We start from the raw sequence: 26,671 nt of genomic DNA on the forward strand, positions 1-26,671 counted from the left end.
GGTGGGGGCGGGGCTACCTGTAACTCGGTGGCATAAATCTATGTGTTTGTGCTTATGGACTGTATGAGTAAAGAGTTTGGACCAGGCTGTACAAGGATGGCTTATCTCTGTTCTGTGATGTCTGAATAGACATCGGGGCAGACTCTAGGGGTTACAGTTCTCTAGAGGCCTCCTCTTCTTCTTCTTTTGCAAGATTTATTTATGTGAGTATTCTGCCTACCTCTCTCTGTGTGTGTACCATGGATGTGCCTCAGTTCACTGAGGTATCTGATCCCCTGGAACTGGAGTTAGAGATGGTTGTGAGCCACCAGGTGGATGCTGAGAATTGAACTCAGGTCCTCTGCAAGAACAGCAAGTGCAATAAAGCCACTGAGCCATCACTCCGGCCCTTTCAGAGGCTTCTTGACTTGTGCCCAGATAGGATTACTCCAGGACATACTCGAGCCCTTGATTAGGCTGACAACTAAGCACATAATATGGCCTTTCCTTGTGTCTGTGGCTTCTTATAGAATGGTAATTGGGAGCCACCATGAAGGGTGAGCAGATGGAAGCCATATGACCTTTTGTAACCAAGGCTTGAAAGTTATATGATGTCACTTTCTATATACTCTACTTAGGAAGCCATCCTAAGACCATTCAGACTCCAGCTGTGGGGTAGACGTCATGGTACATCCCAAATGTTTTGTTTTGTTTTGTTTTTTGAGACAGAGTTTCTCTGTATAGTTTTGGTGCCTGTCCTAGATCTTACTCTGTAGACCAGGCTGGCCTTGAACTCACAGAGATCCGCCTGGCTCTGCTTCCCGAGTGCTGGGATTAAAGGCATGCACCACCACTGCCCGGCTGTAGATCCCAATTTTTATACAACAGTAGGTTCCATCTAGGTTTTTCTAAGAGTCCTTGACTCATAACAAAGTGTCTGCTTCCTTGTATCCTGAAGTGAAACTCTCCCCCACCACACATTCCTCCACATAGTATTCTTGCCAAGTTACCATGGACCAAAAAACTCTCTGAACCTTTGAATTAGCATGCAGCTGAATTTGATCCTGGCAGCCTGATGATTTATTGGTAGACAAATAGGTAGGTAGATAGATTGTACTGTTAAAGAAGTTTTTGGTTACTAAACCAAAAATATAAATGATAAGGTTGGTAATTTCTAGGAATAAATTTGGGGGATAGATAATTTGTGGTTATGGGAAACTATTCGACACATTGTAGAATGTTTAGGTGCATTCTTGGCCCCTACTATCTACTTGATAGCAGTTTCTACCAAGTTATCACAACCAAAATTGTCTCTAAACATTGCTGATAGGTTTCTGTACCCCAATACTAGAGGTATCAACAGAGTAAGCTGGATCAAGATGAATTAAAAAGTAAAAGACCAGGTTTATTTGGGCAAAGCACTCCTGGGTGACCCTCCAGCCCCCAGAGATCGAGGCAGAGGAAAGGGGCAGGAGAAAAATCACATGGCCAGTCTAAATGAAGGGACTTCAATACCCTGTAGGCGCAGAGGTGATGACGTGTCCTCACAAGTTGGGTTTGTGTCCAATTATAACGCTTTAGGCAGGGATTGTGCCGCTGGAAGCTTCAGGGAAGGAGCCCCTGCTTGGTGGTTTTTCTGAGAGGGCAGGGTTTGGAGAGGCAGGAATGAAGCTTTCTCATCTAGAAGCTCCAGCCGTATAATTGCCACATGGGACAATATAATTAGTGAGTAATCTAACTTGAGGTGTGAAATTTAAATGTACGTATTGCCTCAATGACCTTCACAGACAAAAACCCACGTCTTGGTATAGTTAGAATTCTAGCTCAGGGAATAGAATTGTAGGTTGATGTGATCACAGCTCCCCTCTAGCAAAGAGAATCACTCAATTCAAATTATTTTCATATTCTTTTCTATGTCCAGAAAAATTTCCAAGTTTTATTAGAATGATTTTTAGGAAACTTTACGAGCTTCAGTTCGTTGAGCATATCACTGAAAAAAATATTGTCTTGAAAACAAATGGAGATATTCTGATTGCCTCCATGCTCCTGCCTGTAGGCTACTAGATTGTATGAGCTGCATGACCCAAAGGGGATGATTAGTTCTTCTCCAGTGTGCTGTTAATGAATAGCTCTGCAAAACCAATTAGCCATAATTCTATCCGTCATCTCATTTGGGTAACATTTTGTTGAAGGGGAAGACAAACAACATTGTTTTCCTTGGAGATCTATAATTAAGCTGTGATATTTGATAGGAACCATGGAGGAGAAAGCAGTGTACGTACCATTTTGCTTTCCTTATTCCCCCGTGGAAGTAAATCATGACAAAGTGTTCTGTTCACATCAGTTAAGCATCTGTCCGTCTTAACGGTGTAATGGGTCACATCCAAGTACATTTCTAATTACACATTTTGTTTTATATGAGTGTCTACATTGTACCTCCCTAGAGAATGGCTTTTCACACGGAAGACAGTGAATGGTGTCCCCCCAGGGCTGTACAGAAGGCACTGGGTGTCACTTCCCTTCCTTCCTGCATTCCCGATCCCATCCATGTGACTCCAGAATCAGAAAGTCTCTCGTTCTTTTTTTCCCTATCATTATTCGCTCTCTCGGCCACAGCGCATTGTGTCGTGCTGGCGGTAATAATATCTGAAGTCCTCATTTCTTTTTTTCCATCAAGACACTTGTGGATATGCATCATTCCACTGAATTTAGACACATCAGAGGTTGGAAATACAGCTTCCTCTCTTACAGACAGAAAAGACTACTTTATGGCTGTCTAAATTTCCTACCATGATGTCTAGGTGTTTTACAACATTTGCCCATCCCACCAAGTAAAGATGATTTGGGTGTAGTAGTTTTTGTGTTCTCTAAAACTTAGTGTCTGTATCTCATGATGCAAATTAATGAGTTTATCAGGAAAGATGAAATCAATGGGTGATTTATTTTGCTCACTGTCATCCACAGCTAGCCAAAAAAATTCGTGAGAAGTTCAACCGTTACCTGGACGTGGTCAATCGCAACAAGCAAGTTGTGGAAGCGTCGTATACCGCTCACCTGACATCCCCGCTGACCGCCATCCAGGACTGCTGCACAATCCCGCCTTCCATGATGGAGTAAGACTTGAGCATTCTCTGCTTCTGCTGCTCATAGACTAAGAGCTAGATTGCTTAAACCTCCAGATCCAAAGTGCCCATGTTTGGTTATTGCGAAGTACATAGTAGCTTCCCATCTATTTAATGCAAGCCCTTAAACATCTGTGTAGTTAAACTTGTTGGCTTCTGCCCATAAATCTCCCCTATTACTTGCTTGCCTAGAGAACTTCAGTTAATGTTCTTTTGAGCTTCTTTTTTTGCCTCCCAAAGAAGTCATTATTCCCTCAGGTCTGTTTCCATAGTTACTTCATATCCCTTCCTGCACTTAATGCAGCACACCTTGGTGGTGAGCCTGCCTCACCTCCCCTGCTGCCCAGAGCAGGAATTACACCTCTTCCATGTTCACCTCTGGCACTTGGCACTTGGTTTCATCAACTGTGCATTAATGTCTGAGCTGATCTGTATTAGGGGTGAGTAAAGGGGTCTCAGCCTTCAAGAATTATCTAAGATGTTGTGGGGTTATGGGACAGATACTGACCATCAGGCAAGGCAAAATGTGACCCAGAGCCACGCTGGGATTCCCCACAGCAAAGAGACTCACTAGGCAAGTTATATCAGACATGTTCATGAAGGCACATGAGGGAAGTTATTATAGTGCCACTTAGAACAGAAACGTGTGAATATTACAAAAGTCTCCCAGAAAGGGTTTAGTTTGGAAGAGTGAATGGCATTGATGCATGTGAGATGGTGAGCTGTAGCCATGCTGTGGAAGTGACCATGCACACATACACACATGTGCATGCGTGAAAGATTTGGGCAGGTACCAGGTGGTGGTGTATGTCTTTATTCCCTGCACTTGGGAGGCAGAGGAAGTCAGATCTCTGAGTTCGAGGCCAGCCTGGTTGGCAGAGCAAGGTCCAGGACAGCCAGGTCTACACAGAGAAGCCTGTCTGGAAAAACAAAGAAAGGATCTGGGAAGGCTTCCACCCAAGTGTTCTGGCACAAGGACAGCGACTCCCATTTTGAATGTGATGATGAGGCTTCAGGTCCAAGATGCTGGGTGTCTCCTCAACAGAGCCATTGTTCTTTTCAGTCAATGTAATGAGCCAGAGAATACAGTTTCTCTTCCAGGAGCTTAGAGTCAATGGCTTAGTGCAAATGAGTGCTCCCTCGGAGATGGTGCTCCCTCAGAGATGGTTCTCTGCACCAAACACTGAAAATGCATACTACCCTAATTCAGGGTAGATGACTGAGCCAAGACATGCCATTGTGTCCAACCAGGGATAAAACTGAATAGCCAAAAGATGTACAGGGATCAAGCAGGTTTCACTAAGACTTAATAGTACATATTTTTTAAAAAAATGTAAAATGGCCAGTTCTGGAAAGGAGCTGTAAAGAGTGTAGTGGCAGGCTGGTGAGATCACTCTGTTAGAAAAAGTGCTTGTCATGAAGCCAGATGACCGGAGTTTATTCCCAGAACCCACATAAAGGTGGAAGGGACTCCATGAGATTGTCCATTTACCTCTATATGTATGCTGTGGCGTGCGTGCGCGCGCACGCGCGCGCGCGCACACACACACACACACACACACACACACTGAATGATTTAAAAACTTTAAAAAAGGAACATGATGCTCATACTCACCAACTCAGCTCTAGGAGAGCTGAGGCAGGAGGATTGTGAGTTCACAGGCAACCTGAGCCCTGGGGAGAGAAGGAAGGTAGGAGAGAGAAAATCTGTTACATTGAGTCCCCATGCGCCGCGTACACCTGAAGGTGACATTGTGACCACATGGGAAGAAAGCTGCAAAGTGGCAGAAAATTGATTTTTCAGAGGAGTCTGTTACTTCCCTTCTCAGATTAGTCAGCTCTTAAAATTCTCACTCAGGAGCCTTGGGAGTTAATGATTCTGCTTGGAGCCTTGCATAGCGATTAGGCCCTCTGTCTGTGTTTATCGAAGGGATGATCCGAAGTCTTAACATTCAATGCTTTGGAAAAACAAACAGGTTGAGGCTTAACCTAAGCCAAGCTCGTTTTCAGTGGGCCACCTTGCAGGAACAGGTATAGGGGCTCTTTTATCTCTGGGTTTGTTGATGTTTGTTTAGCCATGCCAGGGTCTAACCTATGCCCTTATACATGCTACCAACAACAGTCTTGAGAAGCAGGGTCGTCCGCGCGTGACATTCAGCAGCTCTGCTTGCGTCACAGTGACCGGTGCTAAGATACAAAGGGCTTCGGATATGGCATCGTACCCGTGGACCATATCCAACCTAGGTGCCCTTTTCCACCTCCACAGATATTTAAAATGATTTTCCCCCTTTGTATGTTTCTCAAATCATTATCAACATTAGAGTTTTATAAGATTACGCATTTTGAAAATTCAAAGGTTGGTTGGGTTTTGTTGTTGTTGCTGTTTCTTCTCGAAGAATCTGAGGACCTGGCCATAGGAAGTTCCCAGTATCCACTTGGCAGCCCCCTGCTTTCGTGAAGAGCCATTCTCCCTTTATAGATTCTCCCGTTCATCAGCCTTGCCGCTTGTTCTAACCCACTCGCTTCACTTTTATCCTGGTCGGCCCACACTGACATTCAAGTTTTCAGCTCTGGCTTTTTGAAGACTCATGCGACCTCATAGTTTTGACTCAGGAACAGGTCTTGCCCATGTGCATTCCCTGCTACACCAGCTTCAACTTCCCTTCTTATTCACTCAGGCTTTCAGGAATCAGCCATCAAATGTACTTCATTAAGCCTCTTGTCCCTGAGACCTGGCCTGAGCTGAGATGCTTTGATTGTGTGTGTCAGGAACCGCCTACCTGTTGACAAGCCCTGCTCTCCCTGGGCTTTTTATATGGCCAAATCAATAATTTTGTCTTCCACATTGTGGTGATATTTTGAACAAATAAAATTTGCCTGAAGATCAGAGGACAGAACAAGATACTCGATTAAACATAGAGGCCAGGCAGTGGTGGCACCCACCTTTAATCCTAGCACTCAGGAGGCAGAGATCCATCTGGTTTTCTGTGAGTTCAAGGCCACACTGGGCTACATGAGATTGATCCAATCTAGGAGAGAAACAGAGCCAGGCAGTGGTGGTGCACGCCTTTAATTCCAGCACTTGGGAGGCACACACCTCTAATCCCAGCACTAGGAAGGTTAAAACGGGAAGTGGTGTGGCTAGGCAAAGGCAGGAGGAGACAGGATCTCATGCTCTTTTAGGCTGAGAAGTTGGTGAGATAAGAGGCAATAGCTGTGGCTTGTTATCTTGTCTCTCTGATCTGTCAGCATTTACCCCAATATCTGGCTCTGAGTTTTTATTATAAGACCAACACCACGTTTCCCAGTGAAGTTCTTCTGTTCCCAATTCCTTTTATAGCTATTATTGCCCATCATCATTCTTAGTTTCATTTTCTGGTGTATTTTATAAGGAGGACAAAATATAAACTAGAGAGCAAACACTAAGATAAGCCTAGCCTGTTATGCCTCTTTGAATCTCCATGAGGGGAGTCGGTGCTGTTGGGGCTCACACGTCTCACGTTTGCTGATTGGCTAATCATGGTAGGAATTGGCATCATAAGGGAAGCCGTGCTTATTGTGAGTCAATAAGCAGTTTCTTTCCAGGGTATTTCATCTTGCCCCCTACAGCCGAGTGGCTTCAGCTGAAGAGATAATTCTCTCAAGCTCATTGGGAGAGACTTGAACAGCTTCACTGACTCTCAAAAGTGAAGAAACTCTTGGAAGCACTTTTAAATTGGATTCCCACTATTTTTCAGGAGCCCTTTAAGTTGGGTGCAGTCAGTGAGTCACCGGAGAAGGCAATGGGACCCATCCCATTTGTAAGCCAAATTTAGTGTATTCTCAGAAGTTATCCATGATGGCAGGAGGCAAGCCTTGCCATTCAGCTTCCTGAGGCTTTGTGCTGTAGACCAAGCAACTAGCTCGGGTTCTAATGCAAGAACCGTGGCTCTTGGTTATAGCTCTCGTTATCAGCCACTGCTACAGCCCTCTGTATCGATTAGGGGTCTGCAGAGCGGCAGAACCCACAGGGTAGGTGTGCGAGTATAGAGGTGGGAATGTGTGAGAGATCGTGATTTAATTTCAGGAATTGACAGATGTGATAATATAGGTACAAGTCCAAAGCCTGATGGGTGGGCTGGCAGGTTAGAGACCTAAAGAGGGCTACTACTGAAGTGTGGTAGGGGGATCATTTCTGCTGAAAGAGGTCAGTGTTCAAAGATCTTCATCCTGTTGAGGGAGCCCATGAGGCTTTGTGTTATGGGAAGGGATCTACCTTTCTCTGAATCCGAGCTTGAGCTGTTTGTCCTTCATAGGAAGATCCAAGGTGTTGTTTGACATTATATTGAGATACCACAGCCTGGCCACATTGATACATCCAACCAACCATGGTTCCCTTAGAGAAAAGGATACATAGCCTACCATTACCGTTAATTGTTTCTTACTAAACTGCAGATTTTGACAGGGAGTACCCATTCTTACTTTTATACCTTTCTACTGTATTCGCATAGATATTTTCTTAATGTTTAGAGCTGTCTGGAGCAGATTCCCCGCATGTACGAAGTTAGTTTTCCCACACAAAGTGGCATGACTTAGATGCGCTGTCGGTTTCTCTGACTGTTACTGGTGTCATATGAACTAGGGACAAGTGACCGGAGGGGCTCTTCTGCTGTAATGATTAGCATTCTGACTCGTAATAGTTGGTTTCTTAGAGTAGGCCCTTTAGATATTTATAGTAGATTTAGAAGACGTGATATCTGTTCTTCGTAGACTGAGCTTCAAGGCAGGGGGCTGGCTTTTACCCGAAAAGAAAAATCTTTCGCTTTGCTTGTCTAGTGTAATGCCAGGACTGAACCCCGCTCCTCACGTACTCCAGGCCTATGATGTTCTACTCCTGGGCTGTATCCTTGCCCTTGTTCAAGCTGCTCCCCTTCACCACAGAAGAAATAGCTTATGCAGTTTTGCCAGTTCTGTCCCATTAAGCTCGGCTGTGACAGATCATGCCACCGTGATGTAGTAGTCAGACTGGCTGTCCCCAACTTGGCCCTCTCTGCGTGAAGTAGAAAGGTCCTCACTTTGCTCATCTGGAAAAGTGCGAAGTTTCATCTACACTCCGGAGACCCTTCTAATCCTCCAAGCCATTTTTAAGGTATCTTTGTGTAGTTTGGGAGCTCGCTCTGTAGCTCTGTAGACCAGGTTGGCCTCAAACTCCCAGAGATCCGCCTGGCTCTGCCTCCCGTATGCTGGGATTAAAGGTGTGCGCCACTGCCGCCCCGCTCCCTTTAGCTTCTTAAAGATACGTATTTAGTGTCTGACATATTCACCCGTGTGTGTTTTGCTGTACATGTCAGTGCTCACCCACGGGGAGGCCAGAGGAGGACATCTTCCTCTGTCACTCTCCACCTTATCAGAGTCTCACTGAACCGGGAACTTGCTGTTTCTCTAGGCTGATGGCCTGGCATCATCCTCTTCTCTCTGCCACTCCCACCCCTCGCAATGCAGGGGTTATAGGCAAGGGCTTACTCTTTAATTAGAGCCATTTTACATAATAGGAGACTTTTCATATTGTTCAAATTAGTAAGTTCTGGATTCTATATTCATTTTTTTTGAAACATTACCTAGGTAAATAATAATTACAGAGCTAAAAGCACCCATTCATTCATTTGGAAGAAAAATCAGATAAAAATAATGAACTCCTTCACATGGGTATTGAAGTGGGAAAAGGATTTAAACATCCCGAGAGATAGAGGAGCTTTCTAGACGAGGAAGGAAATGAGGAACACTCATGGCCGCACGTGATCAGCAGCGTTGACGAGGACTTACATTTGGTGCATGTGATGGAAGAAGCAGCTAAGGGAAATCATACATTATTACAGAGAAGCTCAAATGCCAACTAATCTGAGCGGCGGGCTTTGGCTCCACAAATGAAGTCAGGAACAATGCCGATGCTTCTCTGTTGCATAACTCTATGCATGCCCCAGAGCAGACACTCCAATCCTCTTACTTCAATGGGGAGATCAAGATCTTCAAGAAAGGGAATGAAAGAATGAAACGTAAAGTTAGGAGGATTTAACTGTGTTGAGAACTGGAAGACCTGGACTGATTTTGTCTATGTAAGCAAGAAACTAGAAAGACTGACATGTGGTCATTGGTGCTCATTGTCTTGAGCTTTAGGAGAGGGAGGAATCAGAGCTGGCTGGATGTAATTCTAGGGAGGTGTGATAGTGCCTGGTGCTAAGGTGTATTTGTACTTTGTGTATCCTCTCATCTTTTTGAGCTACAAGTTCAAGGACTCTGTCAAAACCCTTGTGTTCAGTAAGGTCCTTCAGTAAATATTGCCCTAAGAAGGAAGTATATAAGTCCAGCAGTAATGTGGATGTCATAATTACCAAGCCACTCTATTTCTAGGCAGACATTCACCACTGTTATGGAGTTGCTTTATGTCACTTTATGGTTCATTGTTTTTATCTGGACATCATCCTGTGTTACAAGTTCTCATTTGAAACAGAAGTTGGTGCTTAGTTATCTCAGTTACCACCTTTATTTAATAAGGTTGTTGTGTTCATGATGGATTTCAGAATAGACAGAATTTCCAAACCATTTCTAGCTAAACTTGCCTACGTCATGTTGAAGGTAGTCAGTACACAAGGCATTGTAATGGATACTTCAGAGATGGGGAAAAAAAAGCTTCACTACATGAGCAGAGGCAAACTGTAGCCAGTGTGTGAGGAAATGCAAAGGCCATTCAGGGAGAGAGGTCATGGACAGAGGCCTCTGATTACAGGCTTAGTTCAGAATAGTAGGTGGGCCCTTGAGTGGCGCTTTTGCAGGTTGGTCTAGGGCAGTGGTTCTCAACCTTCCTAATGCTGCCGTCCTTTAATACAGTTCCTCACACTGTGGTGACCCCAATGATGAAGTTATTTTCATTGCTCCTTCCTAACTGTCATTTTGCTACTGTTATGAATTATAATGTAAAAATTTTTGGAGATAGGTTGTCAAGGGGTCATGATCCACAGGTTGAGAACTACTGGTCTAGGCGAAGACTATTTCAGACCTCCCCCAAAAAAAAATCCCAGCAAGTGTCCATAAAACAATCCTGCACAGTGAATGGAAGGCTGAGCTGGAATACTGACTAAGAAGATACTCCAGGGCCTGGAAATTCCAAGTCGCCTGGACAGATTACTTTCTGTAGGTACTAAGTTTTCAAACAAGAAAGACTGCAGTGTGGCCCATGGTTTGCTCAAGATAACTACTTGACCAGTGATGATTAACTATGGCGAAGAGCCAGGCTGTCCATCAGTTGGACCAATTTGCTAATCACAGAGAGATGAATGGTACCAGATGGATAAGCCTGACAGCCTAAGTTTGTATCTCAGAACCTGTGTGAGATGGAAGAAGAGACCCTACTCCACCAAGTTGTCCTTGGACCTCTGTGTGTGCACTGTGGCATGCCCCTGCCCCCAACAACAATTTAAAAATGAATAACACCTGAGAGACAATGGGTACACCAAAGAAGTGTAAGAGTAACATGTAGAGTGTGGTATAGAGTTGATGCCAATAAGGCCTGTTAGAGGTCTTGGCAAGGAGGGAGATTTTTAAATAGCCTTTGTAAGATTTATTTTCAGTTTATATGTATGTGTGTTTTGCCTGCATGTATGTATGTGTATCATATATGTGCCTGGTGCCAGTGGAGGCCAGAGTCAAGGGTCAGGTCCCTTGGACATGGAATTCCAGGCAGTTTTGAGCTGCCATGTAGGTGCTGAGAACCAAACCCATGTCCTCTGCAAGATCATCCAGTGCTCTTGACCACTGAACCGTCTCTCCTGCCCCAAGGAAGATTTTTTAAAAGATACTTCTTATTTTTAAATTGAGTGTCTTAGAGGATGGAAATCTGTGAAGAGTAAAAATAGAGGTAAAACATTTGCAAGGAGAATGAGTTGACTGTGAATTGCTAATTTGAATGATAAACTTGCATGTTTATTAGCCATCGGGGATGTTAGAAAAGCCCACAAATATTTTCATCTCATATTATGTGCATAGTGAGTGGCTCAGGAAATGTGTCAATTTATTTTCAAGATACTTTTTATCTAGCACATGTAATTATTCATATTTATAGGAGACACTGACGTGTTTAATGAGTGTATATGCTATGTAGTGGCCAGATCATGTCAAGCATGTTTAGCTTTAGTGTTAGTTTTTCTATAAAATGGTGTTTTTAGACATAACAGCTTTCCCACATTTTTTTCCAAGCCTGATCTGAAAGTAGTACACCTGGAAATTATGACACAAGAAGATATTGTACCCTCTCTCTTTTCAATTTTCTCATTACGCTTTTTTTCTGCAGAAGGAGACATTGTGGCTTAGGTGTTATTGTGACTATGACTTCTGTTCTTTTGTTCTCTCTGTGTCATAGGCCAAAAGGAAAAAAAAAAAAGGACAAGCTTGGTCCTTTGACAACTGTGTTTAATTTTCTTTCAAGCCTCCTTCCTTCCCCAGGAAGATGTGTTTTGTCCACAAAGCACTGGATGGAAATCCTTCCCTTTCAAGTCACTCTCCATTCCTTATCAGGCCCTTCCATCTCCAATTCCTTTAGCAGTTATTACCTGCAGGCCAGCTAACCACCGATCCAGGCTTTGCAGATATTGGTACCAGCAGGCCTTGAGCTGAGCTAAGAATTCAACAAAGATTTTTGCAGAACATTTGCATTTCTGAAAAGCTGCTTGGTTATAATATGAAACTTACAGAAAACGAGTTGCATGCATTCGTAATTCAGTAACAACACCCCTCAAATTCTGTGAACAGATTCGGGGGGGCAGGCACCGTTGTTGCCTAATTTTTCGCTATGCCTCCCTCCATTTTCCAGAGAAACAAACAGTGTAGAGAGATGTAGCAGGGCTCGGCGAGGTGGGTTTAGAATCTGGGTTCCTGATTCCCGATGAGTTGGGGATTGTATTGCTGTGTGTTTCTTCTCTTGGTTGAGGCGGGCTCTCACTGTGTCGCACAGACTGACTTTGACCTCACTGTCCTCTGACCTCTGTCTCCGAAGTGCTAATTATAGACATGCACCTCCATGCCTGGCTCCAATGAACTGTTCCTATAATGACAAAATAATTTGACCGAAGGCGAGATTAGAAGTAAGGATGGCTCCCCTGTCCACTGAGGTGCTAAATTACGTTTCTTCTTAGAATTTCATTGACGACTACTGAGTGACAACTTATAGAGGGTAGATGAGCTGAATACAAAGTTCCCACTGTCCAGATGTTGTTAGACTAAAACCCAAACAGTGTTCCTGCAGCAGTAACGTGGGGGGAGGGACTGGCGGAGGGGGGCTCACTAGGTAGCTGTGTCCATGAGACTGTTATTGATAAAAAGCACCTTCACTCCAGAGGCACCCACGGGTGGGGAGCTGAGTGAGATTCCTGCTTTCTTGATTTTCCAAAGGGTGAGAGGCACCTCGATGCTTCCAGTACTGGATCTCACCACCTGCGTTTTACGAATTTTAAGTAGAATTTGTTTTGTGACTTTTCTTTTTAGAACCTGGCTGGGGATGGGGGGGGGGGGAATGCTGGTTAGAGGGCTAGCCCAGCTCTAAAGAATAGACTTGGTCACAGCTGAAAACCAACCCTTAAGCTTTTTATAGGCTTTATGGTACTGAAATTGCAAAGCGTTTCTAAAGGTTGCTATTTGAGAACCATTCTGGATGTGATCTCTCACACGGTATGATGGTGTGCACATCTGTCTTCACTCATACCTTTAGTAACCTTCCTCAGGCACCTCAGACGTTATCACTCCATGCCTTGCAGAGCCTGCATGGGCAGGCAGGCCTCTCTCCATAGCACAGCCTGAGCCGGAAGCTGGACTATCTCATCTCCAAGGTCACCTGCTAGTAGAGGTTCTTGGCTGCTGTCTTTGATGTCTGTGTGGGTGCAGCTCACCGCTGTCTGCTATTTCCTAAAAGAGAAAATGCACAGTTTGTAGTCTTTGGTCTAGCCTGGGACGTCAGCCTCTAGGCTTCCTGCATTTCTTCATTTGGCAATAATGACGAGTTCCTCATAGGTCTGATGCTGGGCAAGGTCCTAAGGAGAAAGAAGTAGAGGGGAGGACCACTCCCTCACTGTGTCTTCCAAACAAGGAGGAGTGTTTAAGAAAATAAATGTCAAGTGTGGCCATCCTTACAGGAGGTCAAGTAGCCAGTGGACAGAGGTGACGCGGAAGAGCGTAAAGGGTACTACCAGGCCATGGTCCCTGCCTTATATTTTTCTCTTCTTGTTGTGCCCAGCCTTCTCACACTCAGCCTACTGATGAAGAAGATAGGGATAAAAAAAAAAAGTTGGTTTGATGTGGCTATATGTCCCCTCCAACTGCCCCAGATGTCACCTATCCAATCGCTTAGCTCTTGCACAAAATGGACAAGATCATCTGTGTGCATATGAATGTGTGACCCAAGGTCACGGGGAGTGGGGGGGGCACTCCCTGTTGGTGATGTGTTGTGAGGAAATGGTAGAGAAGGAATGGGTTGTTCTCTATGCTGCTTAGGTAGGTGCCTTGTGCTCTGAATGCCTTACCTTCCAAGGGCACTGGAAACCAGCTCTTGTTCCAACCTGGCATTGTTGAACCCGGGATTTAATCCTGATTGCTGATAAGAACAAAAAGAATGTGACTTATCTCTCCCATCTCTGTGGAGATGGAAGGAAAGCCCATTTCTCGCCACATGATTACATGCTATTTGACAGCTTTTCCGTTAGCCCATTAATTCAGGTGTTTGACTAAGTAAGCTCGGTTGGGGAGTTTGAGTGTCATTGACTTTATGAATGTGATGGGTCCTTTTTGAAGTGATTTTTATTCTTAGCCCTTTCCTCCACCATTCAGAGTTTAAATATTTGCCAATGCAGATGTTCGATTTTTATCTTAGCTCTTCCTCTGTTTAACTTTATTCTCTCTTGGGTAGTTAAGTGGAAGATAAGGAGTTCTTGTTTAATTCTTTTCGACTGGTGTTGCTCAAATATTTGGAAAGCAGCCCCCATCCGAGAAGGAATGAACAGTCAGGAACTTGGCTGGATGGAGAAGAAGAGCTACAGTGAGGAGGCACTCGGGGCTGTCACTAGGGCCAGGGGGGGTGTGAGGCACAGGCGTTTCTCCGTCTATCCCTTCCCTGGAGGCTCCTGAAGCTACTGGTGCCGAGAGCTGTGGTTTCTTTTGTGTGCGGCTCTTAAAACAGAAAGCTGCAGCCTGCCAGGACCTGCTTGACCCCAGAGCTCCATTGGGAGTCTGTCGGTGTTCGCTCCCCACTCCTTCAGAACTGATACCAGCTTTGCTTTCAGAAGAAAGGAGAGAGAGGGAGGGGGTGCGGAGAGAGAGAGACTGAGAGACTTTTACACTTGTCTCTGCAGTTTAGCGGTGATTAAAAAGAGACGAACAAATGAGAAAAATGTCCCCAGCCCCTCAGCTGCCACCACACTGGCTTTGTGTATGGACTCCTGAACACTCTAAGCCTTGCTCTTCTGAGAAATCCCCAAGGATTTGCTTTTTAAATCATTGCCTTAAAAATGTATCCATGAACAATACCACATTTCACCACCGCCCTGGGAACCCACACCAGGGGTTTGGTTTTTGTGTGCACTGTGATAAATTGGGCCGGCTTCCCTGGAAGGGTTCAGAAAAACCCAGGATTCTGGATGATTTGCCTGGCAAATCACCTTCCCTAGAGAATTTAAACAAAGACCAAGAAGCAGATTCAGGAAGTAAAACCCCAAACGGGGTGTGTGCGTCGTCTGTCTGTCTGTCTGTCTTTCTATCGTTTTCTCTCTAAATCAGGACTCCACTGAAAAGTCGGTTTACACTGTGGATCGAGGCTGAACGGAATCCAATTGGAAGTCACTTGAACACTGTTTTGATGTAAGATTCAAAGCTTCTGCAAATTTATTTTATCTTCTACATTTGCTGATCTCCTGCTCGTAAATCCTGTTGAAGGAGAATAAAAATGACTGCAGCCTGATGGGAATTAAATGTCTGAAGTTCAAAGCAGTTTGCACATCAGAGCAAGCGTCAATCAAATGAACATCTTGCAAGGCAGGCAGGGAGTGAATTTCTCCATGGGGAAGAGATCAAAGTGGGAGTCACAGCCCTGTTTTCTCCCTCGGGACGCAGTTTCGATCAGTTGTTCATGAAAGTAAATCCAAAAGGAACGGGTTTTTTTTTTTTTTCTTTTTTCCTTCTTTCTTAAGGGGATAGGAAAGATGGAGTTATTCTTCTAGAAACTGAATTCTAGGCAATGGTTTTATCTTATGAAAATAAGTAGAGAAATCGGATTTAATTCATTATCTTTTTTTTTTAAGACTCAAGGTCTAAAGGAGATTTAGGTAGGATTTTTCTATTGCTAACTTTCTAAAAGCATAAATATAAGCATGAGATGAATCAAGCCTTTTAAACTGATCACTTACTCATCTTATAGGAAAATGTATCATTTTTCTAATTCTTGACCTCTCTATAAACCTAGACTTATATGCATATGATTGGCAGCTAATACACCCCTCAATGCAAAATGGTTTAGCTAAGTCCTAAGAGTAATTGACATGTTTTTATAAAGAATCTTAACCATAAACTTTGTTTCCATGGGCTCCAGATCTGAGTGACTAGCATGCTGTTTTTTAGAAACTGCTTTTCTTGATGGCGCATGTGCACTGAAGGAGATAGGTTGTTGACCATTCTTCCTAGGCCTGGAGGTAGCTAGTGTAGCCAAGATGACTAAGCAGGTTTCCTTCGAATGTTTAGAGTTCAGCAGGTCCGGAGTCCAGACAACAGCAAGCGTTAGCATGTGTGATCGCAGCGCTAGGAGATAATCCCCTTTTATATTTGCTTCTAGCGATTGCTGTTGCTCCCTGGCCTCGTTCCCTCGCCAGCCCCAGACACTCTCCTTCCCTCTATTGCTTTCTGCCCTCTGATGACCTTTCCCCCTCACCTGACAGACACTCGAGCGGCATAGGTAGTGTGGAAAGCATCAGGGTGGGCAGATTTCCAGGCTTTACATGAACTTGCATGTAGGTGGGTGATGCCCCATGGCTGAGGCACAGCACAGGTGAGGAGACTCAGAGCAGTCTAAACCGGAGAGAAATGAGAGTTCAAGGCTGCCTGGGGGCTGGTTGCCTAGCAGGGCTTCCCTAACTGCTGACTACCACCTCCCCCCACTAACAAATCTTTAGTTGGTACAAAGGAAAGATAACTTGCTCATTTTATTTTTGGATTTTTCTTGATGATTTTTTTTTTTTTTTAGTGTTTATGCTCCTTTACCCCTGAAATGTATGTTCTTGGAACATAATCATCACTCTGGTCATATTAGAAAGTGAGGCCTTTGGGGAATGACTGCAGAAAGAGCCCTGGGGGGGGGGGGGGGCTGCCTTGTGCCCTTGAATTCAGTGCTTCTGACAATGACAGCATTTTAAATCTGATTATTTAAACACACACACACACACACACACACACACACACACACACACACACACAGAGGAAAAAAGCTCCAATCAGGTTGAGAAAGAAGCCACCCTGAGCTGAGATGTTGGAGGAGGGAGGAATGTGGGCTGATGGGTCAGTCCTGAAGAGAGGGTGCAATGGACAGTGGTGATCCACGGGCAAGCCCGTACTGAGTCTGGTGTGGTTAGAAGTGAAGGTTGGGAGAGCTGGGAGAGAAGGCGGGGAGACAGTAATAACAGGATATGACGCAAACCACATTGTCGACTGTTCTGTGGTCAACAAAGGTAATGGAGCAGAAGCTCTCTCTAATGCTCTGAGAGATCATCTGTTCCATAGAGGAAGGAAACCCTAAGAGTAGTTCCTTGGTCTCCCTGTCTCCAGTAAGCCAGCTTTCACTTCACAATGACCCCAGAAGTCTGTGTACCCTCACCTTCTGATATCAGCTCTCTGGGGGTGAGGCTCAGAGCAGAGGTCCTGGCTGGGGACACCCTGTCTGGGTACACATGGATTATATTGGACCAGAATTGTCCTAGTGGGATATGTCAGGTACCTTCTTGAATTGACCTTTTCAGCAAGATTTTCCTTCTATGTCATTTAGAAGAATGTTGGGTGTCTCTTCTTAGCAAAAGAGTTGGGTCCAGGTTCCAAGGCTCCCTTACTTCCTTTACTTGCTGTACATCCTAGGTTTCTTTTCTTTTCTTTTTTCCCATTGTGAAATGGGTAGGTGTAAAGGGGCTTCATAATTTGCACAGCAAAGTCTAGCTATGAGCTACAGGCATACCTGTATACTATTCCATTCTCTTGACCCAAACCAAATCCGAAGACCCTCTGTCCTTAGTGAACTAAACCCCTTGGTCTTTAGTGTCTGTGAGGGATAATAAGGATTACCTGTGTTCATACAGAAAGCCATTCTCTTAATTTATTTTCAGAAGTTTGTATGACAACCTTGGAGGGCTTTCTTGTCCCTCAGAAGCATTCAAACTCAGATTCCTTGCCCCCAAATCAGTAAATCGAGCTCTGCAGAGGCAGAGTCAAGCATCCACCCTGGGTGATTCTGGTGTAGCTACATGATGAGTATTTTGCAACCATTCAAATGAGTCAGTTCTCATTAAGACATCAGGAGCCTTCTGGGTGGCTCAGAATGGGACTGGGCACATGAGTATTCATAACAAGTCAGTTAAAATGAGCAACTATTTGACTAAACCAATGCTAAATGTTATGATTACACCAGAGAAGAAAATGATCTGTATGTTTTCTCCTTTCTTATCTATTCGTGCAGTTTAGTTTCCAAAATCTATCGCCCCCTCCCCCCACAAAGAAAATACACAGAGGAGGTTGGGGGATGGTTCAGTGAGTAAAGAGCTTACTGCGCAAGCATAAGGACCTGAGTTCAGATCCCCAGCACCCATGTGACAACTGAGCACAGCAACCTGCACCTCTAAACCCAGTACTGGGAAGAGTGGAGACAAGATGATCCTGGGAGCCAGGTGGTGGTGACGCAACCCTTTAATCCCAGCACTCAGGAGGCAGGGGCAGGCGGATCTCTGTGAGTTCAAGGCCAGCGTGTTCTACAGAGCGAGATCCAGAACAGGCACCAAAACTACACTGAGAAACCCTATCTCCAAAAAAAAAAAAGATCCTGGGGAAAAGCAAGCTTCAGGCTTGGTGAAAGACCCTGTCTCAAAAAATAGGGTAGAATGTTATAGAGGAAAACACCTAATGTCAACCTCTAGCCACCTCACAGCCACATAGCTGATACCACACACACACACACACACACACACACACACACACACACACACACACACACCGCCACCTCCTATAAATAGAATCATAAATTTAACATATGAGACAAACTTTTGAGAGAATGTAGAGGCACTTGACATTCTTGGGAAGTTATCCAACATCCGGACAGATCTTTCTTAGGAAGTGATATGCAAATAGGGCCTGAAAGAGAGCCAGGCAAATAGGAGAGCCCTCTAGATTTCTCCAGTGGATCAACATGGCAACCACAGTTCAGTGACTGTTCACACTTGACCTTAAATAAGTGACCACATTTCAAATGCTTAGTACCTATGTATTACCATACTGGACAGAGCAAAACCCATGCATATTCTTCATCTAAGGTTTTTCTGGACCACCCTGGTCTAGTCCAACTCAAAGAAACAATTTGGCCGGCCACCCTTTTGTTATTGTTTCATGTTTGTTTGTTTGTTTGTTTGTTTGTTTGTTTGTTTGAAACAGGGTTTCTCTGTGTAACAGCCCTGGCTGTCCTTGAACTCACTTTTAGACCAGGTTAGCCTTGAACTCACAAAGGCTTACCTCTGCGTCCTGCAATTAAAGGCATGTCCCACCATGCCCAGATACACACCACCTTTTTTTTGAAAACTAAATTTTTTTAGAAGACAGTTACACTCAGTCTTCCATTTTCTGTGGCTGCTTGTGCACTATAGTGACAGAGTGGAAGTGTCTCGACAGAACTTATGACCCACAAAGCCCCAAATATTATTATCCGGCCTTCTGGGAGAGCGTTTGTGAAGGGAATGACTTCTGTTTGCTGGTGCACAAGGACAATGAGTTGTGGACTGTTGTGCCAGCAGCGTGCACGTAGGTAGCTGGAACTGTGTTAATCTCTCCTTTGTCCTCCTCTGTGGCTTCGAAGGAAGCCGTCTTCTCTCTAGACAAACTGGGACAAGTCCAAAACAGAGCCACTGTGTGAGTGAAGCCACGGAGTCCTTTGATGCGCAGCCGACACTGTTGATGGAATTCTCAACTGGGCTGGTGGCTGGAATAAAGGGCTCTTCAAACCCAGTTCCCTCGTTCATCTTTGAGAAGATACTCTAAAAATATTCTTCCATTTTGGGGGTTGAAACTGATATGAAAACACAGCTCCCTTTGATCAATCTAGTTCAGCAGTTCTTAGATTTTATGAGATGACCAACAGATAATCCGAAGTCATGAATGATTCGATGGATCTTGAGTTTAGGAGAGTTCCTTCCTGGCATGTAGTCAAGGAACTGCATCCACTCACAGGTTTATTGATGAGCTATATACTGAATATACCACAAGATGTAAAGAGCTGGGGTTGAGTTGAGGTTTTTGACTGCCTGCTGGAGTCTCCGGGAGCTCCCTCTGCTTTGGGAATCTGAAATAGAATATAGAAATGGAAGCTCTTTGTCTTTCCTTACCGACTATATAAATGTGTGTCCTGGTAGGTTCTTTCAGATTGTTGTTTTCTTGAGCAAATGATTTGCCGGCTCCAACTGTGATCCATCTGCTTGGGTACTAACGTTGTTGTGCCTTTAGTACTTACACTGAACTATTATAAGAAATCAAGAAATTTCAGCTTTCTCTGAATGGCAGCAGGGCAGAGGCCATTTCTCAGTCAGGTTCCAAGAGAAGCTTATCCACACATGACTCTTAACCCTTTTGAAAACTTTGGAAAGTAAGTTTCATTTATTTGTTTATTTTCCCAAATAAGAACACTAAGTTTCTCCAGGTCATACATTGGGTCGTGAGTGACAGGACAGGGAGATTTCTATTCCCTGGTTGGTACTTCCCTTCTCCTCCCATTCGCAGACTTGACCTCTACAGGTCAGATGCAGTACAGTGAAAAACTGTTTGGCAGCTTCTCAAGTCTCTGTCTTCTCATCTACTTTGCATAAGCTTTCATCGGTATACTCAAGTTCCTTGAGGAAGATTGGCTTCTAAAGTTCAGTTTTCATCTCCTGGCATTTGAACCTGACTGCTAAGCCTTCTAGAGGCAGGTACTCCTCTTCCTCACCCATTATTTAGAAATCATTTTTACTATTTTTGTTGTTGTTGTTGTTAATTTACCATCCCCTACTACTTACGGGCTAGCCTGTTCACACATGGTATGAATGATTGTTTTTGTTGGTGGCTTTTTTTTTTAGATGAGAAACCCACCAGATACACACACTGCTAATCCTGCCCTGTTGTTTCAGGTTTGATGGGAACTTTAATACCAACGTATCGAGGACAGTGAGTTGTGATCGACTTTCTACTACCGTGAACAGCAGAGCCTTCAACCCGGGTCGAGACTTAAATTCAGGTCAGTATTTGGTTTTTCATTTCTTAAAGGTGAACTGCATCCTCCCTATTCACATTGAACAAATAAATGTACTGCCTCAAATGTTTTTGTTTCGTTCTAAAGGACAATGTTATATACTTGTAAGTGTATATGTTTCTTGAGAAAGTTAACTCTGTAGGAAAGAAGGGAAGACTATCAAGTTGGTATGTATTAAGCATGTATTGTACAACTGTATATATAGTACATGCCAAGTACCACACCAGGCTCCCCGATACAGCTTCTTATTCCAGAGGAGCTTTACATTCTTTATGTTAAAGGCTATGTCAGAGACCCAGCTATTGTTATAATAGGAGATGTTCATCTGCATTTGCATTTTCTATCAGTAATCTTTCAATTGGTTTTAGAGTTTTCTAGATGAACAATGGGAGGGTTTTCCACTACTAGAATCCACACCATTACACTATGGGCTGAGACTGCACGTTCTTCTTTATCTCACTGAATGCCATTATATGAAGGGGTAGTAGCTCATCGAGCCTCCCTTTATACGGTAGCCTGCAGTTTCGGAGTACCACGGTGTCTCTCCTTTCTTGCCCTGGAGGTTTTGTTCCAAGTTCCTCTCCTTCACTGCCTTGTGTACACTTACACTTGGTTGAGATCTTAAGACCTAGAGGCTTTCCCGTTGAAGAGCTGGGACGACTTTCAGAAATAAGACCAGCCTCAAGTTTCAGGTTTTACCAAGACTCAGAAAGGTCCCAAGCCTTCACATGCTGGGAAGTTGAAGGAGCTAAGCCTTAAGCATGAAGGTCTACATTTCCCAAGCCCCAGGACTCTTACAGACACATAAAACTCAGGACAGAGGCCAGAGGACCAGAATATTTACTTCTAGGACCCCACAGGCTCTGCCTGGGGGAGGGATTGTAGTCTTTGGGAACTGTATACACAAACAGGGAGCCTATTGGGTCTAGAAAGAAAGAGTTTTCAACTTCTTAGGGGATAATGAAGCTATAAGTGCTAGATAAATGATCCGACCTTCGTCTGCCAGGCACATACTTTGAGCCACGGTGCATCACATATTCAGTCAGTTTTATTTGGTCAGAGAATACGGAAGTCTCCTGGAGCAGGTGGGGTTTACTGCTACACAAGAAGTTAAGTGAGAATAGTTTCCATTAAAAGAGAGTCTATAAGGGCATGAAATAGGAAAGGAAGGTTAATAATGGAAGATTCCAGAGTTGGCACGAGCCGCAGAGTTGACACTTGATTCTCAGGTTCATTGCTTCTCAAAAAAAAAGCTCAGTAACATGAGACATATTGCTGCAATAACAATCTGTGAGTAGAATTCTGTAGAATAAGGTATAAGTATTTTCCAAAAACACACAGGGTAGCTTAGCGCTATCTGTTCAAAGTGTTAAAAGTCACACTGACTTCAGAGGTTTCCACTTGAATTAGTAAGGAAAAAAAAATAGTACAATATTCATTTATATAAGATCTAGGGACCCATTGAATAATTTTAGTAGGTATCTTTTAAGGATGCTGGAGTATTGTTCATTTCTAACTGAGCACAAGTTGTTTTTAGAATCAGGAAAAGATAAATAAAGCAAGGGGATTACAGACTACAGTAGCTCCTCAGTTGGGTTCTAGGATAACCTCTGTGAACACAAAAATCTGCAGAAGCTCAATCCTTATGCAAAATAGTGTGACATTTGCATACAGCATTTGTGCTTTCTCTCCTATATTTAAAATCATCTCCAGATTACTTGTAATACCTAAAAGCATGCAAATGGTATGTAAATGGCTGCCACACTGCATTCTTTAGGGAATGACTCGGAAAAGCCTACACCATTCAGTGCACTTAGGTGTTTTCACACATTTTCAAGCTGCTGTTGGTTGAACGCACAGATGTGGAAGGCTGTTTTTTTCACTCCTTTTGGGTAGACAGCACCTTTGTTAACATGTCTCTGAAAATACATCCTCAGGCTGGTGTCGAGTTTCTGAGGAGAGTTCATTAACTTCTGGTTATGTGACTGGGACAATAAGAAAGGACAGGCTGAAGCTGGGAAGATGGCTCAATAGGGAAAATGCTTGCCACAAAGCAGTAGGACCTGAGTTCAAATCCCCAGAACCCACATACAGCTGAGTGTGGTAGTGTGCATCGTTAATCCTAAAGTAGATGGGAAGTGGAAACAGGAGTATCTCTTGAAGCTCATGGGCCCGCTAACCTGGCATACACAGCAGCAAACCACCAAAAGATACCCCTTCTTAAAGAAGATAGAAGGCAAGGAATGATACCCAAGGTTGTCTTTATGACTTCTATACGTGTGCTGTGTGGCTCATGCACATCTGTCTACACTCACATGCATGCATACACACATACTTACACATACTATCTATATACATACACAAGAGTAGACTGAGGCAGAATGAGGGTGGTACATACACACATGGAGTCTAGGGTGACACTCTTGCCTCTGCTAGGAACTCCTACCTCAGTGAAGGACCAGGCCTTAGCAGATCTGGAGCAGATAACAGCCAGGGCCTCATCCCTATTTCCTTACTATCTTTTATCTGTCCCAAGTTTTTGACAGCAAGCTCATTGTTGGGGTCTAGCACCATCATTAATAATAAGGGCACCATGCCTTTTTCTTGTTGAGTACAGAAGCAATTTCCCCAAGTCTTCATCAGCACCTAGCCACTAACTAGAATAAATATACAGAACTGGACTTTATTCAATAAGTATTTATTAAACACTGTGCCACATAATAAATACTTGGCCCAAAAGCTATATAAACAGAACAAAGAGCTTATTTAGAGGTTGAGAGTTACTGATGATAAACAGATAAAAAACTGTACATCAAGTGGTGGTCAATGCTCCTTCGAGGTCACTTTGTCTCCCCCATCCCCCAAAACCTTATGAGACTCTACCCTCGTAAATGGATTAATGCCAGTTATCCAAGCGTTTGAGTTCAATCTTGGGCCATCTCACCCATGTGATACCGTCTGCCATGCTGCAGTATAGCAAGACACTCCTCAGCACACGCAGCCTCTCATTCCTAGGCTTCCCGATCTCCAGAATGCCGGCTGTCGCTTCGGAGTTCCTCGGGGTGTGGTTCTGTTACAGGAGCACACATCAGATGAGAGCACGTGTGACCAGGCAAAAGTGACTTGGAGATGAGGCCTAGGTGTCGCTGAGGTTTGGAGATTCAGGACTTTACCCTTTTACACAGGGACTTGTTGACGAGATCTGAATAGGTGGGGCTTGTAGATATGGGCATCACTGAAGGAAGGATAACCCAGGCAAAGGCTTCGAATTTTGTTTATGCTCAAAAACTGCAAAAAGGCCACTGTGGTTGTGGTCGGGTGAAAGGGGCCTAGGGAACAGGATAGGATGTTAGGTCAGATCGTTCTGGGCCAAATCCCTGATGTCCTTGCTTCCCCAGCCATTGTAAGGACTTCAGCTATTGCTTTGGATGCAGTAGAGGGCCCATAGAGAGGGGATGGGTATCGTGTTGGAGTATCACAAGACTGGAATAGGATATCTGGTAAGAGTAAAGTTTTAGATGCTTGGCAGACGTTCAAGTAGAAAAATCTCATAGACTGCTGGATATGCAAGTCTAGAACCTAGGGACAGGACAGAATAGAGATTTAAATTTGGAACTCATTGTGTCTATGTGGCACCTGTGTCATGTGACTATAATCATGTAGCAGGCTATTAGGGTAGAAAAGAACTCCAAAGATGGAGTCTTGGGGTCCCTTGTCACTTAGAGGACGCTGCAAAAGATGTAATCAGGAAAGGAATTAGAAGAGGGACTGTCAGTCCAGGGCAGGCAGGGGTTGGGGGTCAAGAGGGTGTCTTCCTGAAGGAAGTACTTCAGGACAGAGGAGAGAGCAGCTGTGTTGAGCCTCTCCAGTAGGGCAAGGGCTAGAAAGACAGCCACGGTGTTTAATGACGGGCCAGCAGTTTGTGGGGAAGAATGGTGGAGAGGGAGGCAAGGCTGGTCCTGGAGGGCTCAGGCTTTCGGGATGGAGGCAGAGGAGCTGTAGACAGTTGAGTATATGAACTCTCCAGGTCTGCTTGGAAAAAATGGTGGAGGATTCTAAGCATCAGGGAATATTTTAAGTTGAGAGAAATTGCAGCCCATTGGGGTCTGGTGTGGTGAAGAAGAGTTGGCAATCAGTCTCCTCTGTGTGAGGTCGGAGATGGAGAAGAAGAGTGAAGGAAAAGAAAGTAGATAGATCGATAGATTATCAGAGGGTCTGGAACTTTGGGATGTTCCCTTCCCAGTGATTCTCCTCTGTTATGAAGCTGGACCACTGCATGGGAATCAGAGAGTGAACAGCTCATCTGTTGTTCTGTGATTCCCTTCTTTTACTGGGACTAGAGTAAAACTCAGCTATATAAATCATCAGCCATCCCTGCAAGGGCTGGGGTGTAACTCAGTAGCCTAGCACTTGCCATGTTCCAGGCACTGGGTGGAGCCTCATGAACATTTTTTTTTTTTAGGAAAAAGGGCTCCTACAAAATGCTGTTTCCTTTCACTGTTTGTTGTTAAGGTATGGGTGAAGGGGTCTGAAAAATCAAGGTGGAAATAGCTGAAGTAAATTGAATGTAGCTAAAGACCAGACCTTGAACTCTGGTCATTCTTAGAGTGTATCTCAAGTAGAACCCACTGCCTGGCAAGGGTTGGTTGGCACAGCTCAGTTTACAAGCAGCTATTGGCAATATTTAGGTTCTTAAGCACTGGCTTGCTTGCATTTGAAGTTTTGTGACATTCTACCAGGCAGTGGCTGCGTCCCAAAGTCCACATGCTTGAGCACTTACTTGTAATGTGAGAGGTGTGGTAGAGGGTGAAGGGCGACCTCAAAGTTCCCCCTTTTCCTCCTCCTGCAGCCCCTGCCCCTTCCAGAGCAGAATTAATGCACTCTGTAGGCTATCACATGTCTGATATTTACATCTGTAAGATGTCCAGCCCCAGGCCCTTCCAGACTGTATAGAATCCATCAATGGGCTCCTAATTGATAACACAGTTTCAGATTGCCTTTCAGACTGGCTGGAAATAGACTCACATAAATTATAAACCATTCTTCGATTTATTTATCCAAAACCGGGTCATATATCCCTCCATCCAACACATATGTGCATTCTTTTCCTTAAAACAACCCTCACCAGATCTGTACTTTCCAAATTGACTGCTTGTGCCTGAGTCCATCCAAATAACTGAAGTTTGACAGCACATGTGGTATATTATGGTGCTTTCCTGCTTTTATCTTTAGTTTCTCACTCTTTTTTTTTTCTTTTAAATTCCTGCTGAGCTATTTTCTTGTTCATGGCCTGATCCCTAAAGAGAGCTTATTTGAAGAGTCCAAGGAAATTTGCCTCTTGCTCTCTTGAATTATGCAACTGGGCCGAGAGGGAAAGTAGGTGCTGGTCTTTCTTAATGAATGGAGTGTAGCATGAATCTTAAATGTTCTTATTAATAAAAACAAACCCAAGGCCAGTTATTGGGGTGAATGCTGGAAGATCAGAGAAGCAGAACAAGCCACAACCACCTCACCTTGCCAATTCCTCAGCTGATTCTGTTTCCTCAGACTGGAAGCCTCTGAGTCTTCATCCAGAATGGATCTCAGCTGAACTGTTGCCCTAAAGCCTGAAAGCTTAACCAGGCTCTAGTTCCTGGTTTTCATGCCTTATATACCTTTCTGCTTCCTGCCACCACTCCTGGGATTAAAGGTGTGTGTCACCATGCCTGGCTGTTTCCAGTGTGGCCTTGAACTCAGAGATCCAGATGGATCTCTGCCTCTGGAATGCTAGGATTAAAGGCATGTGCCACTATTTTCTGGCCTCTACATCTAGTGGCTGTTCTGTTCTCTGACCCCAGATAAGTTTATTGGGGTGCACAATATTTTGAGGAACAATATATTACCACAATGGAGAAGTCTCTAGGCTTCATTGTGTTTTATTTAAAGAGCATTTGAAGTTGCAGAGTCCGATCTTGGTAACCTTGCAGTCTTCCCTGAGATACAGGTTTGGGGATAGGGGGCCATCGTGAGTAGGTAAAGGTAGATGCTGCAGGAGGTA

At 44.2% G+C, this 26,671-nt stretch overlaps 1 protein-coding gene across 1 annotated transcript in view; it reads left to right on the forward strand.

Moving 5' to 3' along the window:
• The window catches only part of Cachd1 (cache domain containing 1), a 230,744-nt gene that overhangs the window by 119,579 nt on the left and 84,494 nt on the right, over nucleotides 1-26,671 (forward strand). Inside the window, exons 3-4 of the mRNA XM_006974048.4 lie at nucleotides 2,944-3,092; nucleotides 20,513-20,619. Coding sequence (XP_006974110.1) covers nucleotides 2,944-3,092; nucleotides 20,513-20,619 — 256 coding nt within the window. The remainder of the gene's footprint in view (nucleotides 1-2,943; nucleotides 3,093-20,512; nucleotides 20,620-26,671) is intronic.

The sequence above is a fragment of the Peromyscus maniculatus genome, chromosome 2 (assembly GCF_049852395.1).
Source record: "Peromyscus maniculatus bairdii isolate BWxNUB_F1_BW_parent chromosome 2, HU_Pman_BW_mat_3.1, whole genome shotgun sequence".
NCBI lineage: Eukaryota > Metazoa > Chordata > Mammalia > Rodentia > Cricetidae > Peromyscus > Peromyscus maniculatus.